The 11,920-nt window shown below is 35.4% G+C and overlaps 1 protein-coding gene across 1 annotated transcript; it reads left to right on the forward strand.

Annotated features, from left to right (window-relative positions):
- Positions 1–7,894: 7,894 nt before the first annotated feature.
- Positions 7,895–10,118, forward strand: LOC149420638 (uncharacterized). Its single transcript, XM_089636252.1, has 2 exons — positions 7,895–7,978; positions 8,743–10,118. Exons 1-2 carry the CDS (start codon positions 7,937–7,939, stop codon positions 9,580–9,582), a joined length of 882 nt encoding a protein of 293 aa, XP_089492378.1. The 5' UTR covers positions 7,895–7,936; the 3' UTR covers positions 9,583–10,118.
- The last annotated feature ends 1,802 nt before the right edge of the window (positions 10,119–11,920 follow it).

Genomic DNA, 11,920 nt, shown 5'->3' on the forward strand with positions numbered 1-11,920 from the left:
CCGCGTTGGTCAACCTTTATCGGAACTAGCTAGATTCGGTCTGCCAGAGGGATTCCAAATGAAACCTAACCTGAAGCTGAGACGCCCTCTGTCGTCGGAGGCTAAAACTAAGAGCACTGCCATCTGTGTCTAAAAGCCCGAAGCTTTATACACAACATCTTCCCCCTGTTAACTAGAAACCTGTCTACAATATTTCATTGTTACAGTATTATTTTTAAAATCACGAATCTATACAATCGCAAACAGATGTCACTAAAATCAATATTATTAAAATCAAGAACTAAATATTTGAAAATATATCATTACACACAAAATTAAATAATTCATCAAGCACTGACTCTACTCCAAAAAGATGTTGACTCTATAAGTAGCTGATTCTTTCCCTGGAGGTCATTTCAAAGACGTCTGGGACGAAGTCGTCCCGCCCATGGTGCTGGTTCATTTTGTGGTGGGCTTCTGTTTCTCCCTGGAGACCTGAAATCAAGAGAACTCCGGTTAAAATCTCTCAAAAGGAGTGACGTGTCAACCTCATCTGCCCAGCATTTCGTCATATCAGACGCGAAAGGTTCACTCTCTGCCTCTTCCTCTCTATGCTGCGGACATCCTCTCAGTTGATCAATATGCCTTTTCCACGACATCTGTGTCCCCACAATTTTAATAATATACAGTTTTTTTCCCAGTCTTTTTTCAACAATTCCTTTTGCCCAAGAACATTTATTCACTTGTCTGAAGTCTCTCGCTAAACACTTCTGACCTATCTGAAAACTTCTACAAACAACCCCACCGAAATTCCTAAACTGATTTTCTTGACCTCTATTAATATTCGCATTCGCTAAATTCTCTGTCGAGGTTGCTACGTTTCCTTCAAAACTTTTAGGTAAAAGGCTACTAAAGGTTGATTTTAATCTCCTACTAAACATTAGCACTGAGGGTTCAATTCCAGTTGTGGAATGTGGAATATTTCTATAAACTTAAAAATTCATATAATCTATCTTTATAATTTGACTTAAAAACGTTATTAACAAGAATTTTCTTTAAAAAATTCTTCACTGTTTTTACCGAGTTTTCTGCCTGCCCATTGCTTTGGGGATGACGCACTGGCGTTGTTAAAAACTCAATATTATTATACTCTAAGAAATCTTTGAACTCCTGACTAGTAAAAACGGTTCCATTATCAGTTACAATACAGTCCGGGTACCCAAAATTTGAAAAAATTCTCTTCAACTCATTAATCGTATGACTTGAGTCTGCTTTCGGTATTTCCACGCAATCTACCCATTTTGAGAAAGCGTCGCAAATAACTAAAAACATTTTCCCCGAAATTGGCCCACAATAATCCAGATGCAGCCTCTTCCATGCTGATCCTGAATTAGGCCAGACTGATAAATGACTCTTAGGTGGTAACGGCCTAACTGCTGCACAATCTTTGCAACTTTGAACGATTTTCTCTAAGTCCTTGTTCATTGACGGCCACCAAAAATAACCTTTGGCTAATCCCTTCATTTTTACAATGCCCAAATGCGATCTGTGTAACAAATCTAAAACTATATTCTGAAGCGAACTTGGAATTATAATTCTATGTTGCCAAAACAAACAATCATTTTCAATAGATAATTCATTCCTTTTCATCCAGAATTTCCATAAAAAACTATCGCGATTTACCCACTTGGGCCACCCTCTACGAAGATTTCCTAAAATTCCTTGAATTTCTGGGTCTGAGCCTGTCGCTGCGACTATACGCTTTACATCTAAGTGTTCACACTTTTCTATATAGCCTATGAAATCGGAACCTAGATCGTCTACCGATCGATCCAGAAATTCACGAATGAAATTATCCTTATATTCCTCTTCAGGGTCCACCGAATTAATTGTATTTTGTACTGAAGCGATTTCTAACCCAAAAATATCCATGAAATCTCTACCTAAAATTAGATCTGAACCTCCCGCAACAATTATAAATGTAACATTATTGTTTTTATTTTTGAACTTCACGTCAAAAATAACTTTGCCAATAACTTTCAAAGGATTCCCTGCGTACCCAGTAATGATACGGTTATCCGCCAATAATTTTAATGAACCAAAATGACGCTTAAAGATTTCTTTCTGCATTACACTTAACGAAGATCCCGAATCGACCATCGCTCTAAAATGCTTGTCGTTAATTATAATGTCTGCTGTGAACGGTTTTATTGAAGCTATCATATGATTATTACAACAAAAATCCTCAACAATTGGATTTACACTATTTGAAAAGTTATTATTCACACAATATTTTTGCAGATGACCTACTTCATTGCATTTGTAGCATCTCGCATTGCAAAATTTGCATGAGTTCGTACAATGACCCGTTTTCTTGCAAATTCGGCACTGGGTTTTCGCACCCGATGGTACTGTATACGTCGGTTTGTTTACAGATGAACTCGCGGCAAACTTTTGTTTATTGCCCTTAGAAAAATGCCTATTGCTAGTATTCTTACTGATGATGTTAACCTCTGATTTAACTGAATTATTTGGAACGTCTAAAACTGACATACTATTAGCTATTTCCTCTAGTTCGCTAAGTGACAATTTCAGCCCTTCCAAGTAAATCTTGTCTTTAATGCGACCCGGTAATAATCCAATGGCAAACATATCTACTAAATTTTTCTCCAACCTAGCTTCAAATTCACAATAAGTTGACAGAGACCGTAATCTAACCCCAAAATCTTTCATGGATTCGCCCGCCTCTTGTTTTGCTGAAAAAAATACTTCGCGTTCTTTGAATACTGAACGCTTTTTACTACAATGTTTTTCAAGAAGTGCCCATAATTTTTCAAATGAAACGTCCGTAACTCTAAGTGGAAAACACAAATTTATCAACAAAGAGAGTGTATCCGGCTCCAAAAGATTTAACAGAAACGCCCTTTTTTTATCCGCGTTAATCTCATCATTTATAACGAAAAACTGTTCTAGACGAAGCTTAAACACGAACCAATCTCCCTCGAGATGATTAAAACTCGGAATTCTTCCCGATTCCATATCTACCCGAAGCACAGACCACAATAAAAACACACAAGAAAAAAAACAAAACCCGGAACAATAACCTCCAACAAAAAAAACAACTACTTAACTCAGGAACTCTTCTCTCCGCCGTCAATCTTCCAGAAATTCCTTCAAAAGTTGTTATTATCCACCGCTCGCCTTGGCAATAGATATATGCTGCAAACACCGCACGTCCTGGCAATGTTTTATTGTTCCAAATTAGCTCCACCGCTCGCCTTGGCAATGGATTATTTTCCTTTGTTAAAATGGTCCTCTGGTAAATTGCCTCTTAATTCCTAGAACAGAAATCGTCGATCCTAGGCCTCCACGGCCCTGGATAACCAATCTTGTCTCCCTTCTCCACGAAGGAAAACACAATTGGAAGTCACCCCGTGACTTAGCCCTCACGTTCCCGGTTGACAAAATTTTGCTGCCGTGTGACAACAAAAAAAAATTCTCCAGTTATCCTTCGACTGCGCCAGCTGTGATGTTCTACCCTTCAGGGTAGTCAGCCGTGGACTTCTTGCCACGTACTTCCAACACTCCTTGGATGGAAGATATAATAAGATAGGTTACTTGTTATTAACTGGTTTATTCAATATATCGCGTGTACAATACAACCGCGTTGGTCAACCTTTATCGGAACTAGCTAGATTCGGTCTGCCAGAGGGATTCCAAATGAAACCTAACCTGAAGCTGAGACGCCCTCTGTCGTCGGAGGCTAAAACTAAGAGCACTGCCATCTGTGTCTAAAAGCCCGAAGCTTTATACACAACACATTTATATTTTTTATTGAGTAATTTATCTTTTCATTTGTATTCTACTCAAGCGAAACGTTAGAAAAACCTTCAATTTATCTAAGTCATATTTGTTGGTATTCATAATGTACACCGATTCGTCAAAAAGATTAATCAAAATAGTGATTTAGCACTAAGCTTCGCCTTAACACTGTTTCATTGTTTATTAGCGAAATTTAGATACGGTTTGCAGGCGCATAACATAATTGAAAAATTGGACATAATTGGACTTTCCGGTATTTTTTTTTAATAATAAATATTTATGTTCTTTAATGAGCGTTTTTAGGAAAGGAAAACAAAATTTTATTCTGGGCGGTACTACAGTACAAGGTTTTGATCAGAATTCACTTTGTTAAATATGATTTGTCCCTCAGTATAAGACCGATTTCCAATAATAAAAATCCAATAAAAAATAATGATTAGGATGTATTATAGGCAATACAAAAAAACTACTCTCAGTAATGGTATATTTAATTTAAGGATATGACAGCTTAAAAACGTAAATTTTTAGTTTTGTGCTGATTCTGTTGGACTTCTTACGTTATTTACCTACATTTTCTACGCCTATTTTTATTATGTTATCAGATATTTTTCTTGAATTTTAATGATTTTCGCTCCAGTATACAGTACATGTTTACTTATAAAGTGATTGCTACGTCATGTACCTAGTGATGACAAAAGATACAAGATAAAGAATTTGAACATTTTTGGTGATTTTTATCATTGAAAATAAATTAAATTAGCAATCTTAAATGTTATTTGTTTAAGACAGATAAAAAAAACTGTTTATATTTTTTCATATTTTTTTGTAGATCAAAATCTTTCTAGATTATTCAGGATAAGAGAAAATACAGGATATGAGAGATTCAGCTGTTCACAACAGTTAACTCTTTTGTGCAAAACATAAATAAGTTTAATTTTTTAATTTCACTTTTTTTTAAATAAATTCATTAATTTCATATCTATTTTTCAACGACTTGTGGTAAAACATTTTTTTGATAAGTTTATTACTAATTTAGAAATATCAAAACACTTTTACTTGTGGTAAAGGCCCTTTAAATAAACTATTAAATTTACCTAAAATCAAAATGGAGCTCTGCTAACTTATTTCTGTAAAAGTTTACATTTCTTATATTTTTTTTCATAGTGGGGAGCAATATTTTAGATTGTAAATGGTTCATTGCACGGATTATAATTGGTTTATTCCGTAGAAATGGTTCAATCTGCAGACTTTATATTATGAATCTTTTTGCATACTGTAAAAAATTGATGTATTTATTTATTATTTACATATTTTTTATTGTCTCAATAAAACGGTTATTCATCAATATTACAATGATTATGTAGAATAAAGAAAGTTACCTTTTGTAAAGGAGTAGTGGTAAAAATATAAACAAGTAGCCTGGTAGCAATAACAAATAGTAGTTCAGTATGCATTTTGTAAATGGACCGTATTGTTAATGGTATATCGTTTAGATATGGTTTATTAAGTAGATTGTAAATAGTTGATTCTGCAGATTCTAATAAGTTCATAAGTATACTGTCAATGGTTCATTCCGCAGACTATAAATTGTTTATTCTGCAGATTCTAAATGATTCATTAAGTAGACTGTAAATGGTTCATTGTGCAGATTCTAAATGGTTTAAGTAGAATGTGGATGGTACATTCTGAAAAATTGTAAGTGGTTGTTTCTGCAGATTCTAAATGGTTCATTAAGTAGACTGTAAATGGTTAAATCTGCAGATTTTAAATGGTTCATGGAGTAAACTGTAAATGGTGTATTCTGCAGATTGTAAATGGTTTATTCCACAAAATATTCATGCTTCACTGTGCTGATTATAAGAAATCTTTAAATATTTTTAATCATTCGTCGATATTAAGTGACAACCATTGGCTGTCTGGAATATGACCACACTAAGAAACAGTCTGGGTTCTCACTGTCTCGTAAACTCTGGTCCGCCATCAATAGTATAAGGTCCTCCACAGCTGCTGTACCTACTGATCAGTGGCGGCCGGTGGTCAAAATATGTGGGGGTTCACCGGATTACAACATTAAGTCATAAAATAAATTAAATAAAGGTACATACCTATTTATAAAGAAGTTCTATTCTCTGTTCATTTTGTTTAGCAAAGACCTCTATCAATGCTTAACACTGATAGTGCGTTCAGTCTGTCCTGGCTCAACGTGTTAAAAGATTTTATTCTTTTTAACGTTGAGAAACATCTTTAGCTTTCAACTGAGGTCATTCCAAAGGTCATGAATGGTGCACAAAAGTTTTAGTAATTTCACAGTCTCGGGAAAGTCTTCTAATAAACAAGTACTATAAAAAAGTTGTAAAATTGATAAAGCGCCGTTAGCTTTTGAAAAATCGTCGCGGGCGTAAATTGCACAGAGTTTACCTTTTAGGTACTGAACTTTATTTAGGAAGTCATACGTTTTAAGCGTCACATTGAAATCATGTTCTGGGAAATTTGACCTGTATCGATTTTTATTAAATAGCTCATTATGGTGTTTACCTTAGGCACGGTAGCCTGAATCCAATTGCATTCTGATGTCAACTTTTCCTAAAACCTTTAAGCTCAAAACTTTTTGTAAATGTAAATGATAAGAATTATGTTTTTTGATTTTTTCAGAAAGGTGAGTTACATCAGTAACACCGCTGATTGTCCAAACTGAATCAACATCGTAAATTAAACACGTAAAACAAAATAAACTATTCAATTGATCACATGCACAGAGCTACAAGCTTTGTTATACATTGTTTTGTTAAATGATCGAGTAAACTTCTTCGATCCAGATTTGCACTCTTATTTTATTATCAGTTCAGGTTTTAGGTGGACCGGCATTTTTTATTATCACTTTGTTTTCAAAACTCGACCTATTATTCTTAATGTATTCCACATTCAAACTCATTCTTAATTTATACGTTGAACAAACACAAAAGTAATCATAAATTAGTATAACATGCAATTGATATGCCTTATTAATAATTGATATACAAGATCGATATAACCTGCAATTAAACTTCAAAACTTTCTCAGAGTAAGAAAAGTTTTAAATTCAAGAGACAATGCCTGGCAACGGCGAGTACTGACTGAACTGATAATAAGTAATCTGACCATCACTCATCTCTTAATGACAAGTTTTATCCTGTATGCTTGTATCGAAGAAGCGTAACATTCGCTGAAAAATAGCAGATGGTAAATTGAAACAACGATATCGACAATAATATCAAACATACGCGTTTTAGTTTAACTTTCTACTGAATAAATCGTTCCTTCTGATGTGGTGGTAAAACTCCGAACGCCGTTCTTGATATGGTATTATTTGCAAAGAATAGTATGTAATGGTATGGACCCACGCTTTCGACTGTTCCACAGAATATGCGACAAAGCAGTTAAATTTTGGATCGCAATCGAAAACGAACTGCTACGAACATAGGCACAAGTCAAAGTCGGTCTGCAAGTTAAGCGCGCTTAATAAGTAGGTACCTTTTGAATGAGATATTATAACCGAACCGAGTTTCGTATTGTGATTAGCCATGTCGGAAATCTTGTTGGTTGTTCGGCGCTCGGGAGCACATATTAGCTGGCCGCCACTGCTACTGATGCATAGGTAGGGCCTTGAGACACAGTGATATGTGAATACAGTTCAGTGTAGACCACCGAACAAGAAGTTAATGATTGCCCGCTGCATTCATTCCCCGGCGAAGTTGATAAAGGCCACAGGGCGAAGTCTGAGGCCCTAGATCTAGATGACCCCATCTGACGCCCTGACCATACGAAAGAAGAAAAAAATTGGACAGATCGTAGACGGTTCATGGACCCTGGTTGCATTATATTTTTATGCAATTTACTACATTATTAACTATCCGACACCTCCTTCATGCGATTATTATTATTTTTCGAATGACATCATTCTGCAAAATTTGGCCTTGCTTCATAACGACTACCGATAAAAGTTATCACTCAAATCAAAGTAATCAATTGTTGCTTCTATTTTATCTTGTTTATATAGGTAGTTTATACAATTTAAATACAGAATAAAATGCAATCCTAATTACAAATTGATTCAAACAGTTTTTTGCGTTAGCCTTGACGATACATTAAAATCAAGATGTTTAAATTAATTATATGTTTAGTTCTTTCTTTATTCGCTGTAAGTTTTTTTAATGTTAAAAATTCAAATTTTCTTTGTACTTTTTTTTAAAGCAGATTAAAAAATATATACTCAACATTTGTGTTATTTATTTTCATTCCATTGTTTTCAACAGATTACGTTCATTTGTTAGAAACACAGATAATAAAAAAATAACAATTAACATATTTTATAATTCAGTAACATTCATCAAATTTTCTTCTCTGGAAAATAACAAACTTAAAAAAAAATTTTTTGCTTTAAACTTTAATAATTAAGTATTTAATAAGCAAAAAAAGAAATATTGAAAAAAAAATGCATTTTTTTTTTAAATATTCGAACGTAAAACCATACAAGAGGGGTTAACACATTTTTTTTACTTTGCATGTATCACTTTAGATTCCCAGTGTTGAGATTACTTTATAAATATTCTCTTTCAACAATTATCAGGTACATTTTTAAGACTAATTTCGAAATGTACCTACATTTTTTCGTAAATTGGAAGCAAACGTCTTTGACAAAATTAAATCAGATTGGTTTGTGAAACAATAATTTGGCTGAGTTTACTAATTATTGCATGACCCGTGTTGATGATCCATTGTTGAGTCACCATTTGATTTTTTTTTAATTGTCTTGTTTTGTTGAGTAGGTTATTGTATGTTTTATAATAATAACTTTTTGTTTATTTATTATAGTTCGTTTTTATGGTTCCGACGCATATGGTAATTCAGTGTTCAGCTTTAAAACGTTAATTTAAAATCAAAATTTTATTCTATTTGTTCCAGATCGCGATCTCCGATGAATCATATGACTTCAGTCCATCTTCAAAGCAATTAGCCCTTAACCCTTTTGCACCCTACTGCGACAGACCAGGAACCGTGTGTGTAGATTGTTACGAAAGAGTTGAGTGTATAGACATCGGCGGTACGGATTACTTAGAGGTCCCTTCGAGCCCTTGTCCGACGGGCACTACATGTGTGAATTCTACTGGAGCTTGCACAGCCAGCCCAAACCCACCCTGCCATATTACCCCGCCGAATAGTAACTACACATTTGATTGCCACCAAGTCGGCGTGTTCCCTGATCCATTCGATTGCCAAGCATATCACGTGTGCGCTCCACCTAACCCCCCCACAGATGTGCCAGGTGACGTACTTATCAAATCTCTACCATACTCCTGTTTAGGCGACTTTTATTATGACTCCAAAACGACTCTCTGTCGTAAGAAAATGATAAACGGAACTTGTCCTGTTGTGACTGAAATTTGCAATGCCGTAGGAGACGTCGGAGTCATTGCCAGCAACCCCGCTCTGTACTACATCTGTCTCAGTGGAGATCCAGTTGTTCCGGGTGAGAGCTTTCCCCAGATCTTCGCTTGCCTCAACAATTTTGAGTTCGACGTGAACCTTAGAAGGTGCGTCGATCCAACTCCAATCTCAGGCACGGACACAGATGGTAAGTGCATTGCAGTGGGACAGTTTGCAGATCCCATCGGATGTTCTGGCTACAAATACTGTTCTATGGTTAATGCCACCGCAGTTCAAAGATCGTGCGCCACTGGAACATACTTCAATCCAAAAACATCCGTTTGTGTGGAGTACACTTGCGCAGACGTGGACAAATAATATAGTGTTATATTGATAAAAACACCTTTATGAATTTAAATTATAAATATACCAGTTGCGTTTCTTTGTCGTGTTCTGCTTAATGTTTCGCTTAGATTTATAAGTGTCATCTTCTTCAATGATAAAACATTTAAAAATAATTGAAATTGTATAAATACTCAGAAATGTTTTTGTTTTATATTATCCATATCACATATTTATCAACATAATATTGTGCAATTTTAATGTTTTAGAACATCATTAAAAGAAATAATGACCTTTTTAAAATGTCTCTTTTTCACAAGAACTCTTACAACGGATTAGGCACACGTGTATTTAATCTGAGCAGATATTTGAACTGTTTAGATCATAGGTTCGCAAAGTGGACTCCCTGGCCCCCAGGGGCCCCTGAAGGGAGTTGAGGGGGTATTTCTGGCCCCGGGGAGTAGGGGAGCCCTGGGAAGCAAACAGGGGGCCATGAGGTGCTAAAATATATAACCTTATAGAATTTAAAAAATCTATTAATACACGATGTACATACGTATCTAATTTGTTATATGCCATTTTTTTTTAATAAAAATCACTTCAAAAATATATATCATCTATAATTTTGTGATTTTGAAATCATATAGTGACAATTACACGTCCATTTCGGAGCGACGGTACCGCGCGCCACTCTAGGCCGCCACACAGGAAAGTAAAGACCGATAGTAAGGTAACTTTTTACAGCATAGTTCATTGAGAGACTTTTTTGCGCGGCGGCCTGGAGCAGCGCGTGCGACCCTCTGGACACGACCAAAAAGGTGATGACAGATTACGCTTCTCTTACAACATTTCTTTGCTTATTGATAAATCGGGAAAATCGCATTCTATTGAAGAAGAACTGATTCTACCAGCTGTTAGCGAGGTTCTGCGTACTGTATTGCAGATGCAACCGTATGATATTATTAAGAAAATTCCTTTGAACAATAACACTGTATAACGGCGAATTTATGAAATGGCCCAGGATGTTGATGTAACATTGTGTGATTATTAAAAAAAACACCCAATTCTCTTTACAACTTGATGAATCCACTTTACCAAAGAATGAAGCTTTACTCTTAGCATATGTTTGAAATATAAAAGAAGAAAAAAAATTGACAAGAGTTATTATTTGCTAAAAAAATAATAACTGACACTAAAGGGTAATCTATATTCAATGTATTGAGAGAGTTTTTTGAAGAAAAGGAAATTCCTTTGAATAAATTCTTGCCAGTTGCTACTGATGGTGCTCGAGCTATGGTAGGGTGCTATGGTGGCGTTATTTCTTTATTAAAAAAAAGTCAGTGCCAAATATATTAGAAGTTGCAAAAATCTTAGTTTATTGCAATATGTAATTACAGCAGTTAACCAAATCAGGAGCCATGCACTCAATGACAGGTTATCTGGACAATTTTGCATCGAAAACGACGAAGACTTCAATCGTTTGCTTCTCCACACAGAAATACGTTGGTTGTCAAAGGGGTCATGTTTAAACAGATTTTATATTCCCTTTGACTCTGTTGTAGATTTTTTTTAAAACAAAGATAAATTATTACGGGAAAATTTCTAGAATTTTAAATGTGACATAGCATATTTGATAAATTTATATAGTAAATTCAATGAATCTAATCTGCAGCTGCAAGGAGATCAGTTAAATTTGATACAGACGAAAGATATTATTTCTTCGTTTGTGTCAAAACTAATGTTATATAAACGAAATTTTGGACATTTTATCAATTTCCGAATCTTTCATCAGTGAATCTTTCATGGAAATATGTGATGGTGACATTTTCATCTATTTCCATGAATCTTTCATTTAAATATGTGATGATGAATAATATGTGAAGTGAATATTCTGAAATTTGCTCAAAAATATTGGACTTTCGAAACGAACGGCGACCGGTAAATGCACTCCAGATGTTTTCAACAAAATTCTCGGAAACTGGGCAAGCTTGGACACTGGCAAGTTTTTTACTAAGCCCAGGGTAAGTTATTACCCAACCGTCGCTTTTTATTGCGGACAGAATGCACCACTTCAACAATTACCAGGAACAGGATTACATGGAGATAAATGATGGACTTGCCAAACGTCACAGCGGTGCTACCAGGGTCTCTTATCTATGTGAGGTGTCAGCGCTTTATTAGCAGCAGATACATACCTGGACGCTGTTGTTGGACGCGGTGGACTCTCTTACTGCAGCAGCTGGTCCAGTTCCTTCACCACTTAGGGTTCTTGCTGCAGAGTCTCCATCTTCTATCTTCGTAGAACGTCACAGCGGTGCTGCCAAGGTCTGGTATCTGTGAGAGGATAGTGTGTCAGCGCTTTATTGGCAGCAGA

Source organism: Hesperophylax consimilis, chromosome 10 (genome assembly GCF_061612785.1).
Source record: "Hesperophylax consimilis isolate HC1 chromosome 10, BYU_Hcon_1.0, whole genome shotgun sequence".
Taxonomy (NCBI): Eukaryota; Metazoa; Arthropoda; class Insecta; order Trichoptera; family Limnephilidae; genus Hesperophylax; species Hesperophylax consimilis.